Source organism: Onthophagus taurus, chromosome 3 (assembly GCF_036711975.1).
Source record: "Onthophagus taurus isolate NC chromosome 3, IU_Otau_3.0, whole genome shotgun sequence".
In the NCBI taxonomy this organism is placed as follows: Eukaryota; Metazoa; Arthropoda; class Insecta; order Coleoptera; family Scarabaeidae; genus Onthophagus; species Onthophagus taurus.
In genome coordinates, this window is record NC_091968.1 from 14758652 (window position 1) to 14780246 (window position 21595).

General features: G+C 38.6%; 3 protein-coding genes across 5 annotated transcripts; 2 read left to right on the top strand and 1 right to left on the bottom strand.

The window, feature by feature from the left end:
* The first annotated feature begins 7757 nt into the window (after positions 1–7757).
* Positions 7758–9020, top strand: LOC139429452 (uncharacterized). The gene has a single exon (XM_071195214.1). The coding sequence runs from the start codon at positions 7758–7760 to the stop codon at positions 9018–9020; it is 1263 nt and encodes a 420-aa protein (XP_071051315.1).
* Positions 9021–10364: 1344 nt separating this feature from the next.
* On the top strand, positions 10365–13491 carry LOC139429373 (uncharacterized). Of its 3 annotated transcripts, XM_071195073.1 has the most exons (3): positions 10365–10767; positions 10828–10908; positions 10969–13491. In XM_071195073.1, the coding sequence occupies exon 3, from the start codon at positions 11104–11106 to the stop codon at positions 12259–12261; it is 1158 nt and encodes a 385-aa protein (XP_071051174.1). In that variant the 5' UTR covers positions 10365–10767; positions 10828–10908; positions 10969–11103; the 3' UTR covers positions 12262–13491. The 3 variants fall into 3 exon arrangements, with proteins under 3 accessions (XP_071051174.1, XP_071051173.1, XP_071051175.1); XM_071195072.1 differs by having other exon boundaries at positions 10828–13491; XM_071195074.1 differs by lacking the exon at positions 10828–10908.
* A 3510-nt stretch (positions 13492–17001) lies between these two features.
* LOC139429453 (uncharacterized) lies at positions 17002–21263 on the bottom strand. Its single transcript, XM_071195215.1, has 2 exons — positions 20276–21263; positions 17002–20216 (listed from the first exon to the last, which is right to left on the bottom strand). The coding sequence occupies exons 1-2, from the start codon at positions 20832–20834 to the stop codon at positions 17002–17004; spliced, it is 3774 nt and encodes a 1257-aa protein (XP_071051316.1). The 5' UTR covers positions 20835–21263.
* Between the last annotated feature and the right edge of the window lie 332 nt (positions 21264–21595).

Below are 21595 nucleotides of genomic sequence, written 5' to 3' on the forward strand. Positions count from 1 at the left end.
TCGACAGAATTACCGGAACCAAAAGTGATAGCAAGTTCAAACATGTCTCAGACCGGCGTATAACGTCATAATATCACGTTTTGGACACATTTTGTTTTTTATCTCCAACAATGTGACATTTGGCATCTGAATATCACATATATGGTCGACAGAATTACCGGAACCAAAAGTGATAGAAAGTTCAAACATGTCTCAGAACGGCGTATAACGTCATAATATCACGTTTAGGGCACATTTTGTTTTTTATTTCCAACATGCTCCAAGATGTCATTTGGCGCCTGAATATCACAAATATGGTCAACAGAATTACCGGAACCAAAAGTGATAGAAAGTTCAAACATGGCTCAGAACGGCGTATAACGTCATAATATCAAGTTTTGGGCACATTTTGTTTTTTATCTCCAACATGCTCCAATGTGACATTTGGCATCTGAATATCACATATATGGTCGACAGAATTACCGGAACCAAAAGTGATAGAAAGTTCAAACATGTCTCAGAACGGCGTATAACGTCATAATATCACGTTTTGGGCACATTTTGTTTTTTATTTCCAACATGCTCCAAGATGTCATTTGGCGCCTGAATATCACAAATATGGTCAACAGAATTACCGGAACCAAAAGTGATAGAAAGTTCAAACATGGCTCAGAACGGCGTATAACGTCATAATATCACGTTTTGGGCACATTTTGTTTTTTATCTCCAACATGCTCCAATGTGACATTTGCCATCTGAATATCACATATATGGTCGACAGAATTACCGGAACCAAAAGTGATAGAAAGTTCAAACATGTCTCAGAACGGCGTATAACGTCATAATATCACGTTTTGGGCACATTTTGTTTTTTATCTCCAACAATGTGACATTTGGCATCTGAATATCACATATATGGTCGACAGAATTACCGGAACCAAAAGTGATAGAAAGTCCAAACATGTCTCAGAACGGCGTATAACGTCATAATATAACGTTTTGGGCACATTTTGTTTTTTATCTCTAACATGCTCCAATATGTCATGTGGCCCCTGAATATCACAAATATGGTGAACAGAATTATCGGAACCAAAAGTGATAGAAAGTTCAAACATGGCTCAGAACGGCGTATAACGTCATAATATCAGGTTTTGGGCACATTTTGTTTTTTATCTCCAACATGCTCCAATATGTCATTTGGCCCCTGAATATCACAAATATGGTGAACAGAATTATCGGAACCAAAAGTGATAGAAAGTTCAAACATGGCTTAGAACGGCGTATAACGTCATAATATCACGTTTTGGGCACATTTTGTTTTTTATCTCCAACATGCTCCAATGTGACATTTGGCATCTCAATATCACATATATGGTCGACAGAATTACCGGAACCAAAAGTGATAGAAAGTTCAAACATGGCTCAGAACGGCGTATAACGTCATAATATCACGTTTTGGGCACATTTTGTTTTTTATCTCCAACAATGTGACATTTGGCATCTGAATATCACATATATGGTCGACAGAATTACCGGAACCAAAAGTGATAGAAAGTTCAAACATGTCTCAGAACGGCGTATAACTTCATAATATCACGTTTTGGGCACATTTTGTTATTATCTCCAACATGCTCCAATGTGACATTTGGCATCTGAATATCACATATATGGTCGACAGAATTACCGGAACCAAAAGTGATAGAAAGTTCAAACATGTCTCAGAACGGCGTATAACGTCATAATATCACGTTTTGGGCACATTTTGTTTTTTATCTCCAACATGCTCCAAGATGTCATTTGGCGCCTGAATATCACAAATATGGTCAACAGAATTATCGGAACCAAAAGTGATAGAAAGTTTAAACATGTCTCAGAACGGCGTATAACGTCATAATATCACGTTTTGGGCACATTTTGTTTTTTATCTCCAACATGTTCCAATATGTCATTTGGCCCCTGTATATCACAAATATGGTCGACAGAATTACCGGAACCAAAAGTGATAGAAAGTTCAAACATGTCTCAGAACGGCGTATAACGTCATAATATCACGTTTTGGGCACATTTTGTTTTTTATCGCCAACATGCTCCAATATGTCATTTGGCCCCTGAATATCACAAATATGGTGAACAGAATTATAGGAACCAAAAGTGATAGAAAGTTCAAACATGGCTCAGAACGGCGTATAACGTCATAATATAACGTTTTGGGCACATTTTGTTTTTTATCTCCAACATGCTCCAATATGTCATTTGGCCCCTGAATATCACAAATATAGTCAACAGAATTATCGGAACCAAAAGTGATAGAAAGTTTAAACATGTCTCAGAACGGCGTATAACGTCATAATATCACGTTTTGGGCACATTTTGCTTTTTATCTCCAACATGTTCCAATATGTCATTTGGCCCCTGAATATCACAAATATGGTCAACAGAATTATCGGAACCAAAAGTGATAGAAAGTTCAAACATGTCTCAGAACGGCGTATAACGCCATAATATAACGTTTTGGGCACATTTTGTTTTTTATCTCCAACATGCTCCAATATGTCATTTGGCCCCTGAATATCACAAATATGGTGAACAGAATTATCGGAACCAAAAGTGATAGAAAGTTCAAACATGGCTCAGAACGGCGTATAACGTCATTATATCACGTTTTGGGCACATTTTGTTTTTTATCTCCAACATGTTCCAATATAGTAGTAGATAAAAGCCGATTCTAGAACCTCCTCTCAGAACCTCAGGTCAAGGTCAAGGCCAAGGTCACGTTGAGTGACCATGACCTTGACCTTGCCCTGAGGTTCTGGGAGGAGGTTCCAGAATCGGCTATTGCAAAGGGGGTCGTTGACCAGTAACCTAGACCTAAACAATGACCTTTACTTTGAGCTCACCTCAGGTCAAGATCACGTTTAGTGACCATGACCTTGATCAGTAACCTTGACCTGAACAATGACCTTTACTTTGACCTCAACGGAGACCTTGAAGTCAACCTTAATTGTGACCATGACATTGACCTTGTACGTGACCTGAAATGAAGGTTACACGACATGAGTTCATTGAAAACCCCACTTCGGAGGAGGTATGCTTTAAATAGCAGATAGAAAATCGTGTTCAACAGTATTGAAGTAAGAGTGTTGTGAACATAAAGAAATTGAGGAACTTGTAGCTCCTATTTTAAGCAGTTTACATCGCTTAAATATAATGGCATCGAGAAATCCAATTAAAGTCATCGATATGCAAGGGTTTACTTTATCTTCGGGATTTCGAGTTAAAGAATTGGCTATCGGTGATGGTGAGTCGATTTCCCATTTCATATTTCAACCTGATATAAGTTATGAAAGACTCAATAAGCGAGAATGTCGACAAGTGCGTTGGGAGGAGAATAACTTACACCATTTGCATTACGAGAATGGATATGTGCCCTATAATCAACTGAAAGACATTCTGGAACAGCATACATGCGGAGTGGAGGTGGTGTTTGTAAAGGGATCTCAAAAAGAAAAGGTATTGAGAGACCTATTATCATCGGTAAAGCCAGTGATTATTAATTTACAAGATAATATGTATTGCCCTTTGCTTTCGTTGAGTCAAAATTCTTGCGCATATCATTATAAATCGGAAAGCAGTTGTGCAATTGAAAATGTTAAATTAATTTTAAAATTTTTAAAAATGGATTTAGATTAGTGTTAAAATTTAAAATTTAAATAAATAAATTTTTATTGTACTGACTTTTTTTTATTCAATTTAAATGTATCACATTCCTAATCCTAATATATAAAATGGAAAAGAAAAACAACCGAATTAAATTTCATTTAATTTATTGAACTCGTCTTTAATAAATGATAAACAATTGCATATCTTTTTAACGTATTATTTATGGTGTCAACTCGACGCCCCCGAGTTAGCAGTTCATGATGTTTTTTTTTTTGGTGTACTCAAGTCGAGTGATGACTCTTCTCGGGTGCTCCCGGAGGAGTGGAGCATGACCGGGTTGGATTTACTTTGAGCTCACCTCAGGTCAAGATCACGTTGAGTGACTATGACATTGATCAGTAACCTTGACCTGAACAATGACCTTTACTTTGACCTCAACGGAGAACTTGAAGTCAACCTTAATTGTGACCGTGACGTCCCCACCTAAAATGATGTGCATAAATAGCAAGTCAGGTTCATAAAAGATTAGTTTCATTGAAATCAACCGACGTAGTGGTGACATAACAACGCAGAACAAGTAAGTCCATAAACACTTGTCTTACAGCAGAAGTATTAATGTTATATATACTTAGTGGGTTCCAGACAACAATATATAAAAGCACCGAAGAGAAGTCTCGAGGTTCAACAGGCGGTATCCAAAAAAGCGAGCATAAGTCCAAAGGTGATAAAACCCTCGTTGACACCCGTGGCATCTGAAGAGGTGTTAAAACAAGAAAAGTTTAATACAGTTATAGAGTGTGGTAACAATATGCAAGCGGTCGCTGATGGAAAAGATTCGTTTGCAGACTTAAGCCCTTTTATTATGACGCAAAGTGTTAACGGTAATAATGAAGTAGTTTCGAGAATAGATAACATGGAGAGCTTAACCAACATGTCGGACAGTACAGTAAGAGCAAGTAGAGGTCCTCTATTTTCGGAAACAGTGTATGCACTAAATAAGAGCCGCACGAAATGTGTGGCAATAGGATTAAGTGCTGACTTACATTTTGAACCAGTGGTAAGGTTAATGGGAAAAGGTCAATGTTTAACATTAACGGAAAACGATTGGCACAACATTATTATGTATAAGTCAACAATCACAAACAGTTTTGCTAATCAGTCTCCGTCGCAGATAGTGTTGTGTGGTGTCAGTATATCGTGCGATTGGATGGAAAACGTTTGCAAGATTTTAAAGTTGGAGAGGGGTGGAGAATATGTATATATTGCATATGAATCGTTGCATGAGCTTTGGAACGTAGCAGATTTAGTAGCAACTCGACTGAAATTATTGAGAACTGTGAATTACAAAGCATATTATGATAGTGTTATAAACGCGTTAGCTGCACGGGATGGAGATGTGAAACGTAATATGTTAACGATGCTCAATGAATCGTGTTCTGAACAAATATGTATAAGTAAGGAAGTGATGTTGTACAATTTCGATAAAATCTTGTTGGATGTAGATTTGTTTAAATTATTTCACAATCAATAAAGACATGGGTAAGGTGCGGATTGATGAGAGTAAAAATGAGATGCATAGAATGTATGCATGGACTTATGCGTATAGACAATCACGAAAGTGTAATTGGGAGGAAATGTATTTAGATCGTCTTAGATTTAAGAATAGAATAAGTTATGTAAATGATATGTTACACCTGTACTTAAGCAGCGAATTTAGAAATAAGATTTTTCATGAAAGATTTAAATATGTAATGACTTAAAATAAATAAAATTTTTTTTCAAATGTGAGCGTATTATTAACCATCCAATATTCACCGAATAATGTGCGAAAGCTATTAAATATAATGGTATGAATGTTAGGACAGTGAAACAGTATGCATCGATCAAGCAAACGGTCTGGTCGAGGTATTGTGAATACATTAATCAATAAGCTTCCGATAGAACTACATTTGCCAGGTTATAATTATTGCGGTCCGGGAACCAAATTGGTAAAGAGATTAGTTCGTGGAGATCAGGGAGTGAATAAATTAGACGACGCCTGTAAAACGCATGATATTGCCTACGCAGCGACATCGAATTTAGCTGAGCGACACATAGCCGATAAAGAGTTGTATAAGACGGCGAAAGAGCGGTTGAGAAGTAAAGACGCAAGCTTAGGAGAGCGACTATCGTCGGCGTTAGTGTCAACGATAATGAAAGGAAAAACAATAATGGGTATGGGAATGCAAATTCGTGCCCTAAGACGTAGAGGGACAACTCGTCAGAAGTTGAAACGTGGCGGTAAGTTGTCGTTTACGCAGGCAATGAACTTAGTGCGGCGAGCGATTGCACAGACCAACAGTACGAATACAAAGGGAGATGTACAAGTGGGTTACAATCTGTTGAAACCTTATCAAGGTAGAATACTTAAACCGCGCGGAAAAATAATCAAGATTCCCAAGACGGGAGGTTTTTTACCCTTAATACTTGCAGCTTTGGGTGCTCTCGGTTCTTTAGGCGGAGGTGCAGCAGCTATTGCAAAAACCGTAAACGAAGCAAAAATAGCAAGGGAGCAGTTACAAGAAGCCCAACGTCACAATCGGGCTATGGAACCAAAAGCGATCGGCAGCGGTTTGTATATTAAACCATATAAGCAAGGTTGCGGACTAGTCATGAAAACGGTATCACGAAAATCAAAGCGACTAAAACGCCCCAAGAGGGCGAACAAAATTGGTACAGGAATGTTTATTAATCCATATAAAAAGGGTTGTGGTTATAAAACTGTAGCAAAAAACTAATAAAAATACCCCAACATTCTTTAACGGATGTAGAGTTAAGGCGATATGCACGAGCGCTTGATCTGTTAAACTTTCGTGGGGTGTACATGAGAAACAATTTACCGAAGAAAATCCGAAAACGAGAGAGTGGGATAATAAATCTTGATAATCGTACGGGTCCCGGTACTCACTGGACAGCTTACAACAAGGATGGTGTAAATGTTAACTACTTTGACAGTTATGGAGATTTACGACCACCGATTGAAGTGGAGAAGTATTTTATATCGGATGGGGGGAGAAATATTGTGAGGTATAATTATCGACGATATCAAAAAGAAGATCAAACAAATTGTGGACAATTGTGTCTGCATTTCTTAGATAGTTTAAATACCAAGGAAGTATCCGTGTAAGATTAGTCTTGAGAACAACAATGGAACAAGATACAATACATACAAGTTATACATTTACGCTCACCGGAAGGGGGTCGGAGTTGTCTTGTAACTTTAACCCACCGATTTATTTGAATGAACTCGGTACATACGAGTTAGCTCTTTTAAATTTCGAAACGTTCAATACGTTACCTAATATCGATTCAACAAACAATATTTTACAATATGAAGATCATATGGGAAATTTTACAGAGAATATTGAAATACCGCTAGGAACATACGATATTAACGATATTAACGAATACGTTAAAAAAACATTAACAGCGAGGAATATTCTCAGCGTGACTACACCGGGTACACAGATACGCATAAGAGGTAATAATAATACGCAACGTGCTGAGATAAAAACAAACCGGCGAATAAATTTTGCTAGCGATAATTCAATCGGTTCCTTACTTGGTTTTAACCCTAAAGTTATACCTAAAAACACGATAACAGAATCGGATCATATCGTGAATATAAATAAAACGAATGCATTACAAATTTATTGTAATTTGAGCTCCGGATCGTATACGAATGGACAACCCATGCACGTGTTGTATCATTTCTTCCCGAACGTACCGGCTGGTTTTAAAATAATAGAAGCTCCGCAACAACCGATTTACTTACCTGTTACAACGAACGTGATTAGTACATTAATAGTACGCATACTTGATCAGGACGGTCAGTTGGTAAACTTCAGAGACGAAGAAGTGACCGTGAGAGTGCACTTGAAATCGGTGTGAGTAGTAGGGTATTTAATATGGGTATAGTGTACGACGTTCGAAGAAAAGCACAGGAAAATCTGGGTGATAGAGTAATGTATAAAACGGTACGAAAGGATGTAAAACCTAACAGTAAGCGAAAATCAACTACCCAGTTAACACGCGTCAATCGTCAGTATTTAAGCAACTTAGGTTTTCAACTACTATAAATGGAGTCCTTAAACGTCACGGAGAAAATAAAAGTAGATAACTCGATTGTAAGTTACGAATATCATTCCCATCAACCGTTTGGTTCTACTAGCTTCGGTAACAATGATGAAATTCGTATAGGCATACCCGAAATAGACAATTACACATTGCCTCATGAAAGTTTTTTGTATGTGGAAGGGAGCGTACGTAAACTGGATGCGAGTGGTAAAGCAACAAAAGATGCTAGTGCAACTGCAAAATTGATAAATAATCCTGTAGCGTTTATGTTCAGTGATATTCGCTATCTTATAAATGGTGTTCAAATAGATGGAGTGAGAAACGTGGGGTTAACATCATGTATGAAAGGATACTTTTCGTATACCCCTCACGATATAATAAAGTTGGCGAACGCAGGTTGGAACATGGGCGAGGATCTGCTAGGTCAAGTGGTCCCAACATCCCCTGTAACGGATGCAATAATGGATAAAAATGGAAATTTTGGATTGAGTGTACCGCTAAAGACATTAATAGGGTTTGCTGAAGATTTTAAAACAATTGTGATGAATGTGAGACAAGAGCTAGTGTTAATTCGTAATAATGATGATAATGATGTGCTTGTGAATACGGTAGAAGAACCGTTACAGTTAAAAATCGATAAAGTTGTGTGGAGAATGCCCCATCTAGCCGTAGGCTTACGAGAACAATTAGCTCTAACAAAAATAGCAGGACGAAATATTGATCTGCAAATACCTTTTCGCAGTTGGGAAGTACATGAATATCCTTCTTTACCTCAAACAACAAAGCATTCATGGGCTGTGAAAACAGCTCCGCAGTTGGAAACACCTAGATTTATAATAATTGGGTTTCAAACAAAGAAGAAAGGAAAACAGTTGGCGAACATGGCAACCTTTGATAATGTAAAACTCACCAATTTGACGGTATTCCTAAACGGTGAACGCTACCCATACGATAATCTGAACGTGGACTTTGATAGTAATCGTGTCGCAGTGTTATATGACATGTATACACGCTTTCAAAAGTCCTACTATGGGAAGGAAGGAGAACCATTACTCACTCCGAAACAATTTATTGAAAATTACCCACTGATTGGAATTGATTGTACATATCAAGCAGAAGCGCTACACAAAAGTGGGGTAGAAATACGGATAGAATTTACGACAAAAAATCCGATTCCTGATGGTACCACAGCATACTGTTTAGTTTTACATGATAAGGCGTTTCAATATTCTCCACTAACAAAAATCGTCAAACAAATGACTTGAGTATGGGGAAAGAAGGGTTGGTAGTGTGTAGTTGGATCGGATCCTGAGCCGCATCGCACCCGTAGCTCATCATCCGAAATGTGAGACTTCTATATTCAGCGTAAACAAAAAAAAGTCGTAGAGTATAAGTTGTGCGACAGATTTCTACGGCTGCATAGTATGGATAATCGTGTTGATGTACGGAAGCAAGATGTATTCAAATAAAACTCAATACATAATTCTCGATATACAAGGTTTCATGGTCAACGAAGATCAGTTCGTACCTAAAGAATTAGCATCATGTGATAGTAACAAATGCATAACCCACCACGTTTTTCAACCGAGTAGCAGTATAGCTTCATTACCATCTAAATATAGGAATACTGCAAACTGGTTAATGACACATCATCATTGCATCGACTGGAAAGTTGGTTTTATCCATCCAATGGAATTCGACGCCATAGTCAAATATCTGTGTCGGAATGTCAAGAAAGTGTATGTTAAAGGACCTGAAAAAATTAAATTTTTAAGACATATTATTTCCGCGCCGATATTTGCGTTGGAAGGTAGTATCTATAAACTTGAGATGGGTATACCGAGCTGTGCTTTTCACTCGCGACGAAGAAGTATGTGCGCTCTTTCCAATGTACGCCACTTACAAGAAGTTGTCGAAGAGGGGGTGCAAAACAAGGATGCGAAAGACAGTCGGTAACTATAAAGCAGAGACAAGTCGTAATGGGGGATAGTTAAGAGCTGGTTGCGATGGAACAAGTGTTCACTGTGTTTGGGTGTTGGCCACTTACATCTGCCAAGAAAGTGTACAGCGTAATGAAAAAATATGAACAAGATGCCTCATTTGCGAACATTCCAGCTCGTGATTTAAAATATTTACCAACACAGTATTATTTCGATAAAGTACCATCTATGGAATTACGAAGAATTTGGACCCAACTACCGTTCGCCTACCAGCAATCGAAAATGTTACAAATGAAGTTACCGTGTCTTGAACATTATAATAATGATTGTGCGGAAACTCATTTCGATGGACCACCACCACCTAAAATGCATTGTATTAAATGTACGTTAGAAAAGAAATAAATGTTATTTTTTTATCCATATTGATGAGTTTTATTTAAAGAAACCTCTTCACCTCCCCTTCGCCCTCCCCCCTCCCCCTCCCCCCTCCCCCTCCCCTCCCCCTCCCCTGCCCCACCCCTGCCCCACCCCCCCGCGCGGGCTCAACTACGCTCCGCTTCGCTCCGCTCCGTACCGCGCTTCGCGCGACCGCCCGCGCGGGGGGGTGGGGCAGGGGTGGGGCAGGGGAGGGGGAGGGGAGGGGGAGGGGGGAGGGGGGATTGTAACCCCCCTTGAGTCACGGGCGAAGATAAGGTCCGAACGACCTCGCATTCTCAGACAGTATGACCTCCCCTTGTGCCACAGGCGATAACAAGGAGAAAACCTGGACAACCTCGCATTCCCAGACAGTATGACCTCCCCTTCAGTCACAGGCGATAACAAGGAGAAGACCTAAACGACCTCGCATTCCCAGACAGTTGACCGGACAAATACCTGTTCACTAACCCGTACTTAAAGGTAGTGGAAAGTGGGTTACTCCTCACTCCGTGTACAGCAGTCGCTGAGTGATATAGTAGTGTACAAAAGACGATAATTCCTTAAAAAGTGTGTTTACAATAATAACAGATTTTGTTAAAAACTGTGTTTTTCCGACCACGAAGAAATCGCCTTCTGCTAGAAAACCATTTGAAAAGTAAGTTACATCAATACAATTTTTATCGGTTTTCTTCATGTATGTTTGTGATGATTTCAGGTATTAATTGTTATACGCTGAGAAAAGTGGTTCTTCAGCGCATTGCAAACCTGTCAGACGTGATAGAAAACCATTTGAAAAGTAAGTTACATCAATACAATTTTTATCGGTTTTCTTCATGTATGTTTGTGATGATTTCAGACATTAATTGTTATACGCTGAGAAAAGTGGTTCTTCAGCGGATTGCAAACTTGTCAGACGTGAGCGAACGTATAATTTTAATAAAATAATCCAAATTTTTTGTAACCCTTTTGATTCCTTGAAGTCTTTCCCATTATGCTTCACTTAATTGGTAACAGCCACGCTCGTGCAAGCGATAATACCGATGGTATGACCGACCCACTGGTTGCCGTGCTGCCACGCAATAACGACAGTACGAATGTTGTTGAGTCAAGCCTACCGTCGTTACCATTATATTGCAGCGGCAACTTTGACGGTTTGAGTCGTACCATGCAGGATTTCACTACAGACCCACCACTGTACGAGCAAATAATGAATGAGCTCCGGTCACAGCCAGGGAACGACAATGGTGCGATTGTTACCACCAGTCCAACCTTGTCGTCCTACGGCTTAACTCGCATCAGTATGGAGATACGAGAAGAAGGAACATATCAGGAAGTTGTTGTGCCACCTGAACCTGCTACCAATCAGGCCGACGTGGTACAACCACTTCCAGATATTGTACATACGGATGTCACAAGTCAAGCACCTGCTGAAAACCAGGTGCTTGCGGCACCGTCTGTACCAGCGACGGAAGACGTATCCCAACCCTCCGATAGGATATGTGTTTCGCCTGTCTTCTCGAGTGGACCCATACGGTACACATCCCGCCGTATAAAAAAACGCGTCAACTTGTTGTCAAGGGGTTGCGTGAAACAAACTACCCGCCCAAACCCTTCTCCTGCTTCACAAGACTCCTGTAGATTGCTGCGCAACGCATTAGCCAAACCTCCCCGTAACACACGAATAGTACCTACACTCGCTACAGTAACCAGACCTGCAACGGTGGTTACATCTCCACCAGAGGTGACCATCGACATCCGTGACAGCCCGCCAACTATCACAACTATCCCACCACAAAATGTGGTGTTCCCACCACCTTTACCTATCCCTACTATCCCGCAGAGGCAAAATCTTCCAGCTGTAAATACCGCACATCCCGACCCATGGGTTGATGCGTTTCTGCATTCAACAACCAACTTGGCAAGCAGTCTTTTGTCCCAAGAGGATTTTTTCATCTTGGGCTTGAAACCTCAATTGCAAACCAAAGTGACGACTTTGGAACATCATAAGCGCCACTTCGTGAACGCGTTGAATGCAGTAAACCAGAATCCCACCGTCTGCTTTGCTGCTTCTTCAAACATCCTTAACATGTACAACACCAAAATTAACCTGTATAAGTCCCTTCTCAGGCTGCTGCCTGACAACGGTTAATAGCGTTTTTTTTTTGAAGCTCGTTCAGTTTTTTTGTCTCTTGCAGTGTTAACGTTGCAGGAGTTGGCTATGGAGAGCGTTAATTCGACGATTTCCCGTAAAGACCGTACGTTGCGGTTAGTAGATGTTTTACCAAAGACTCTACTACTAAACGTAATGTACAGCTGGGACATATGCTTCTGGCGTCGAATATCCCGAAAGGGCGATCGAATCAATCTTGGGGAGGTTTGCTTCCCCACCGTGGAACGCTTTGGAAAGAAAATGTCGCAAGGCACCGTACATAAGTTGTTCCACGGTTCTCCGGTTGATTGGAGTTCAACTTTCGGAGTGGGTCTTCAGTATCAAGCAAGGTATGTTTTTTATGAATCACATTTGGGCAACCTTTGCTATCGTTGTCGACGCCGCCTACACCATATTAGTATAACGAACGTTTTACAACTGGATTGTCGTGTGAAATTGCGCTCGAAAATAAAGTATGCATCTTCTGAACGATTGCAGACTATTATTTTAAATAAAAAATATTGGTGTGCGATGTGTTGTCGTGTGTCTTTGTTTCGAGTCTGTTTTAAACCACAACTTGAGGAGGATCAAAGTACTGAGGAATTGTCGGAGGGATGTCTCAGCAACTAATATGTTGTAGGTGGTTTTTTCAAATTTGTACACCATCCTTGTATGATACTGAAAATCGTTCGAATTGATGATATGACAACAAGTTCGCTTCCTTTTCACCTTTTCCGCTCCCATGCTTTTGTTTATATGTATTATTAATTATTTATTTGAATATTTACCGTATCTACTTATTGTTACCGCTCCCATGCTTTTGTTAATATGTATTATTAATTACTTATTTGAATATTTACCGTATCTACTTATTGTTAATTTAATACTAAGTAGTGTAAATTGTACTGTGACTTACACTGCTTTATTTTGTTTAATCACATAACATCTGTATGTGAATAACCCACTGGTGGTTCTACTACATCAACCATACAGATACTTTTGAAATCATGATAATAAATAATTTTGTAAATTTATGTATACCACGTCTTATTGTAAAATAAATATTGTGTAATATTACGCACGCTTTAAATAACTTTCAAACTCAATGTTAACAGTTTATATAGTTAAAGTGTTGTAAACCATTATTTTGAAACAATGATAATAAATAATCTGCTGAAATTTTTTGTATGCTACATTTTATGATAAAATAAACATTGTTTTCTACTACGACTTCATTTCTTGTTAATCTCCCGTTCAAGTATCACCCGTCAGCATGGTTGAAGACGTTAAGTTTGTTAGCCAACCTTTAACACTACCAATCTGTAATCTTCATAACGACTTCGCTGCAAATAAATTTAAACGACATAGCGAATTATTTGGTGGGGAATGTAAACGTGGTTTGATAATTGGTTCTTCGGGTGCCGGAAAAACAAACGTAATGTTAACTTTATTGACAGCTCTCAACGGGTTGCGCTTTTTGAATGTATATTTGTGCTCTAATTCACTCTACCAAATCAAATACGAATTTCTACGACAATTACTTAAACCTATCCGCTCTTGCGGCTATTATGAATACTCAGATGTCGGACGATTTCTACCACCGTCAAAGGTGAAAGAATATTCAATTATTATTTTTGATGATATTGCTCCTACAGAGCAACAGATTATCAAGGAATATTTTTCATACGGTCGTCATAGAAACGTTGATACTTTTTTACTCGCTCAAAGTTATAGCGCCATTTCCAAGCAGCTTTTACGTGACAATTGCAACCTTTTAGTTTTATTTAAACAAGATCTCACTAACTTGAAACATATTTACAACGATCATTTGCTAGGGGACATTACGTGGGATGATTTTGTCAGAATTTGTCGAACTTGTTGGGATACACCGCACGGTATATTAGTTATTGATTTAGATTGCGATAAAAATAACGGACGCTATCGGAAAGGTTTCGATGAGTACATTATACTGTAAAACCATTGACTTTACGACTGCATGCTCAGTCTCTGTGCGATCATTACACTATCACGTTGAACTATGAATCGTAATGTTGCACAACAGTTAATAGCTGCGCGAGAAGATGTTAAACATAAAATACGCACTTTGAAAGGAGATATAAAACAGAAGCAGTCCATTGCCGAAGCTCAACTCGCTCCACTGAAAGAACCTCTGACAGATATTTCCAAAAAATTACAAACTGTCAATTTATTAGCGCTCGACAATAAATTCGGGATAAAACGTGATTTAGTTACCCCGAAAAAGGAGCAGTCACCAGATATCTCAGCCTTACTGGCTGACTTGCAGAAACCTTCTAAAGGACTTAAACTGGAAACTCCTAGAGTGAAACCTAAACGTAGAGTTACGTCAACACCCATTAAACCGGGAGCTAGCATGGATGTTTCACCGGAACTCGCACGGAGTCCGCAATTTCTCAGCGACGAAGAGGTGTTCGAGGGTCGAGATACTACACCTGAGGTTTCTGTTCGTGAGTCAGACACATCTTTAGATGTCTACGAGCGGGACGCTAGGGAGCAGTTGGCGCGCATGAAAGAGAATATGGAGGGAATGATGGAACAGACAGTTATTCGAGAAGCTTTAGGACAGCTGGACCCCTTACCACGTACCTATGTTACGGGTTTAACAGTAGATGTAAATAACGAGTTCGATCAAACTTACGGTGTTCGTGCACTTACCGATGGATTGTATATCGCAAATCAACCAATAACGTTTGACGGGAAAAACATTTTGGTGGGTGAATTTACGTATACAGGAACACCGGGGTTATACGAGTTGTTATTCAAAAATAAACCGGGTAAATTTACTTTACCAGATGCGAGAAATTACAAAGATATCTTACAACGTTCGAATGTACATAAAAGAGATTATGACGCTTCAAAAAGTATCATAACTGATGATGAAAATGAAAAGTTTGTGAACATAATCAAACCAATTTCCTTGGGTCAAAGACCAAATGTGTACTGGGCTCGATATTGGCCAAAACCTAAAACTGGATCAGGTCACTTAAATAAGTTGTTAGTACCTGCTGCAATTAAAGAGTACGAATACTGGGACGACGTGAACGAATTAGTTGATCGGTTGCGTTTACTACTTGCTTCCGAAGCAGCAGGTCATACTGCTCATCATAACGAAATTATATCCCTCATAGAGGAATTACGGGAAGCGCAAGTCATTCGTTAAGGGTATATAAACTTTTTTCTGTTTCTGTGACGCTTCAGAAGCCAATATGCCTTTAAACCGTTTTGGTGAACATGGTTCTACATCTATCGATAAATTTGGTAAGCATGTTCACCACCATGTTATACAGAACCACATAGCAAGATCCGAAGTTCTACAACCTTCATCAACATTTATTTTAACTTTACGTGGTGATGGAGATGTTGATCCAAAAACAAAACTTTATAAAATCACAAACAAAAGTGGAATTACGGATTACATCAATTCTTTCTACGAAGGTATGATAAAAGATGTTGTAAAGTCCGCTCATGTTCAGTTACTTGTTAACGATATCGTTATTAAGTCGCTCCAGGGAGTCCAACTCAAACGCGGAGATACCATTAAGTGTAAAAATAATGCACCGATAGGAGGACTACCTTTTCTTGTAGAGTTGTTGATTGAAGGGGTTGTAGAGTAATGGTTAGTGTTAAGCGAGATCTCGTTAACGAACTACATGCACCTGCGAGACGACATTATCGGCGACGCCGCGTTCTGCTTCACGGACTATTGGATCTTTATCAAGCTGATTTGGTTGAAATGATCCCATATGCGTCGGTCAATAAAGGTTACAAGTATATACTGACTGTTATCAACGCTTTTTCAAAATACGCATGGGCCTTACCACTCAAAACCAAAACTGGGAAAGAGGTTACTCAAGCTATGAAGGACATTTTGCATAGTAAAAAGAATATTACTCCGAGCAACTTACAAACCGATAATGGGAAAGAGTTTTACAATAGCGATTTTCAAAAATTAATGGAACAACTTAACATTAATCATTACAGCACCTATTCCACTTTAAAAAGCTCGATTATCGAACGGTTTAATAGAACCCTAAAAAATAAAATGTGGAAAGAATTTAGTATGCAAGGAAATTATCGCTGGTTAGACTTACTACCCAAATTACTAAAATCTTACAACAACACAATACATCGCACCATTCACATGAAACCTTCAGCTGTTAATCGACGAAATGAATCTGCTCTGTTAAATACTGTATACAATTCCATTAAAGTTGTCGACCCCAACCACCATAAATTTAATGTGGGGGAACACGTGCGAATTAGCAAGTACAGACACGCTTTTGCTAAAGGTTACCAACCAACTTGGTCCAATGAAATTTTCACCATAGCGACAGTTCAAAATACTAATCCCAGGACTTACCTTATTAAAGATGGTAGAGGAGAACCCATTCTTGGAGCATTTTACGACGAAGAATTACAACGTGTGAAACACCCGGATGTATTTTTAATTGAAAAAGTTCTTCGTCGAAAAGGAAATAAAGTCCGAGTGAAATGGTTGGGAATGGATAGCTCTCATAATTCTTGGATTGCAAAAAAGGATGTATTATAATTTTTACACTAAGAAAATAAAAAACTTTTTTTTAATTTCGTTGATTTTATTTCAAGTAACCTTTTTAACAACCTACTTTCTACTTTATATACAAGTTTTGTGATACAAGCAAGTATTTTTTTTTTTTTACAAATTAACTGATCGCAATTTAACTAGCCATACATGTTTACGTTTAACAACTCCAATAAGTTGTCCAAAAGATCTTCCCTGCGTAGATCTTCAATAAGATAGTTTCCCCAAGCTAACGTATGACATCCATCCTCCATCACGTAACGTTTATCGTCATGTGCAGAGAGCGCCACTTTATTCTTTAGTTCTGTATACATCGTGTGATAGGAGGAGCGAAAGACATACATCTTTTTTCGCACAGAACCTCCATCTTCGATAATCCGTTTATATTCTGAAACACTTAAGTTTTTATCGATAACATACTTTTTCACACCCTTGGCACGCTTGACAACTCCTTCCAAAGTGTTAATACAATAAGCTTTAGCTCCTGTACCATAAAACGATGTTAATATCGTATTTGGGTACTCATCTTTCATTTTTCCAACTATCGGCGGCCCTGGAGGAATATTATGTCTGTTGTTTAACTTGTAATTAGAGGTATCGAACATCTCTATATTTTCTTTGATATCCTGGTATACATTCTCAGTAAATATTTCGAGAATTAACGAATCCGTTTCTGTATATAACAATAATACGTTTTCACCATATTTCTCTTTTAAAAAATTATAAAAAAAGTTATAAATGACCGCTTTCGACAATTCCAGTACGCTAAACCCTACATACAGAGGTTTGTTATATTTGACCTCCACCTTCTGCATTTCAATGGCTGCCAAATTATGGCAGAAAATTTTCGATGACTTGAAAGTCGGCTTTGCGATAAGAGCTTCTGCACCGGGTCTCCTGTAACGATTCTCCCAATGTGACACTAATCGTATATCGACTCTATTTTCAACATTTTCCATCGTTTTCCCATACACGATATTATTCATTTGTTTATAATGATTTTTCCCAAATTCATTCGTAGCATTCATTCGTTTCTCAGAGTTAAAATCGATATATGGTTTCATCCACGGCGATTGTTGAAATTGCAATGCACGGTGTATTTTGGTTAGCTTAAGACCTTTTTTCACACATTCACGTAGGTTTACATAGTGAATTATGTATTTCGATTTATTTTGTAAGTTCGCAATCAACTTAGGATGCTTCGATCCGGGAGCGATTATGTTTTCGGGACAAAACGGTAGATCATCATGCTGGTTGTGTAACCTTTCGGGATACTCCAAATCCACTTCAAAGACATAACCAAGGTGTTCATCATCTAAACACTCCACATCTATATCTGCTATTTCTTGGTTCGACAACCATCGAAAACCGCCTGTTGGTAATTTACAACTCATTGCATACCCATACAAATTGGTAGCGTCCAAGTATAGAATATATGATGATGGTTTTTCCGGGTTAAAATCGTCAAGGAACTTGTTGTTTGCTATTGCAGATCGTTTTACACACATACAGAGACCGCCTCTAATTCCTTTCTTAAAAAAGTGTAACATGTCAATGTCTGATAACAATTCTAATTTTACACCTGTCATTTTTAACAGAGCATCCCACCCAAACCCGGGCGCAGTATAATAATGGCAAGGATCCAGATTGTAATTCTCCAAAGATATTGTCCTGAAATTTTCAAAGACGTCAGTCAACATTAACACATCTGACGTCAAATACAGGTCACTGTATTCTCCCAACGTTGTACACTTAAATTTATTCCATACAGTCTGTGCTCTAGAGTATTGTTCCTTTGAAATATTACTTGAACTCAATATGTCGTAAAACTGTGTATGATCAGGCAATTTACTATACTCCAACTTTTCAAACGAATCTACGAACGAATATGGAAATACACCTTTCTGGCGCATCAATCTAAATTCTTCAGAGTCTTTGAATTTTTTTTTCACTTCCACACAATCCTTATCATCCAAATATGAAACCAACTTTTCCAAAGAACTCGCCATAAATCTAAACGAGTCGACGAATCTTATTTTCATAAACACTTTGCGTTTCTTTCCCTTGTTATCGGTTGTTTCTCCGACAACTATTTTTTTGGAAAAAGAAATATATTTTTCTTTGTTTTGTGCTATCACCTCTACTTCCTCCTTGTTTAGGGCAATACTTTTCACAAACATGTGGGCATCGTAATTCGACAGGTTGTGGAAAAACACAGGGATAAACATCGGTAATTTATAATTTATATTGCAGACGGAATGCGCAGGACCCCTATACAATCCTGTCAAGTGATCGTGATCACACACTTTCTCTTCTTTGTTTATTGGTTTATCACAAATGTGACATACGGAACTCAGTTCATGTACAAATTGGTCCAGACAGCTTAGCGGTATCATATCCTTTGTTTGCCTCAAATGTTGTTTATAGATCTCTATTACATCCTTCTCCAATCTTATAATAAATTCCAGAGCAGCGTTTCGCCCTCGGTATATTCGGAATTTCGATAAGTTATCATCGTAAGCACACTTAATGTAGTACGCAAACGCGTATGGTTCGTGTTCAAAACATCGGGCCGTATATGGTTTATTATCATCGTAAACTTTTCCTTCTTCGGGCGTTAAGGGTTTCAGAATCGCCTCGAAATCGGCGTACACCACAAACGGAACTTTCATTTTTTTTTCAAATCCTTCGAATTGTAAAACATTTTCCTTTTCTAGATGTCCGAACTTATTCACTTTTATTTGTTCGCTTGGTACTGTTGCTTTCACTTTTTTACAGTCATCCATCTGATGTCGTACCAACTTGTCTTCAGTTGAAAAGTATTGCAAACAACCCTCACAAATATATCTTTGATGTTCATGAGTCGATGATTGTGTATTTATCAGTCGAGATAAGTTTTTTATCCAACAATAGTGGTTATTCCCGAAATTGTCGCTGACTACTAATAAGTTTACATGACGCTCCCGTTTCTGTTTACATATACATACAGTTACAATATCATCTACCATTTTCTCTCCATTATACCAAGAATTTATACCATAGACGTTAATTGAAATGTTATTTTCTTCCTCAAATTTTGGTATGTCTCTGATGGGTACTGGGAATGTTACGCAGTCAAACTTTAATTCTGTTTCCCTATAATCTGGGTATGATGATATTCTTTGCGGTAAACCTGTGGGTTGGTACAGCGCGGATATCAGTGCCCAAGCAAAGCACTTATTATCGTTATTTTGCACGTTTATTACCGCTCTCTTCCCTTTTATGGATGTCGGTAAGTCGATGTAGCTCGATGCTCTTGTAGGATTAAACTTGTTACAGTTCACTTCAAGATATAATATTTCCAACAAGGTCCAACCTGCAGTATTAACGCCTTTAGTTTCGCATTTTACTACTTTTCTATTCTTATACTCTTACCTGAGTCCCGTTCTTGGAATTCCGACATTTTCACCATAATCTCGTCCATAAAGTCCTCGTATGTTTGGTACAAGTCTACGGCTACTGTTATAATTTTATTTTTTGTGTTGAATGATTTGATTTCCACTTCTTCCTTCGTATTTATGAAATACAATCCAAAAATTTCCGTATTCACTTTTAAACTACCATTTACATTCCTCACGGACTGTATCAAACTGATAACTTTTTCTCTAATTCGGTTACTGAATTCCTTCATGTCTACGTACTTCCGTTCATGATCGCTCACTCTAAAACTACATATTTTATCTCCAAATATCGAATCTATTTTTTCTACACCATCATCTATTATTACGAAGGCTTTCTGTTTATGTTTGTTGCTGCGCAGATGTGAGGAATAACATTGTCTGGTTACGTGTTCATCACATATTTCACACACTATAACATCTCCTTGTTGATCCTCTTCCACCTTTCGACGTTTCCCAATACATGCTGTGCGTTGATGTCTCACAAGATTATCTGGTCTAGTAAACTCTTTGTAACACACGTCGCAGGTCAACATGTTCACAACACTCTTACTTCAATACTGTTGAACACGATTTTCTATCTGCTATTTAAAGCATACCTCCTCCGAAGTGGGGTTTTCAATGAACTCACGTCGTGTAACCTTCATTTCAGGTCACGTACAAGGTCAATGTCATGGTCACAATTAAGGTTGACTTCAAGGTCTCCGTTGAGGTCAAAGTAAAGGTCATTGTTCAGGTCAAGGTTACTGATCAAGGTCATGGTCACTAAACGTGATCTTGACCTGAGGTGAGCTCAAAGTAAAGGTCATTGTTTAGGTCAAGGTTACTGGTCAACGACCCCCTTTGCAATAGCCGATTCTGGAACCTCCTCCCAGAACCTCAGGGCAAGGTCAAGGTCATGGTCACTCAACGTGACCTTGGCCTTGGCCTTGACCTGAGGTTCTGAGAGGAGGTTCTAGAATCGGCTTTTATCTACTACTCAATATGTCATTTGGCCCCTGAATATCACAAATATGGTCAACAGAATTATCGGAACCAAAAGTGATAGAAAGTTCAAACATGTCTCAGAACGGCGTATAACGTCATAATATCACGTTTTGGGCACATTTTGTTTTTTATTTCCAACATGCTCCAAGATATCATTTGGCGCCTGAATATCACAAATATGGTCAACAGAATTACCGGAACCAAAAGTGATAGAAAGTTCAAACATGGCTCAGAACGGCGTATAACGTCATAATATCACGTTTTGGGCACATTTTGTTTTTTATCTCCAACATGCTCCAATGTGACATTT

Coding starts and splice junctions, on each gene's coding strand:
- LOC139429453 (XM_071195215.1), bottom strand. CDS start 20,834: ATGTTGACCTGCGACGTGTGTTACAAAGAGTTTACTAGACCAGATAAT. Junction 20,217..20,275: donor ATTCCAAGAACGGGACTCAG/GTAAGAGTATAA, acceptor TTAATACTGCAG/GTTGGACCTTGTTGGAAATA.
- LOC139429452 (XM_071195214.1), top strand. CDS start 7,758: ATGGAGTCCTTAAACGTCACGGAGAAAATAAAAGTAGATAACTCGATT.
- LOC139429373 (XM_071195072.1), top strand. CDS start 11,104: ATGCTTCACTTAATTGGTAACAGCCACGCTCGTGCAAGCGATAATACC.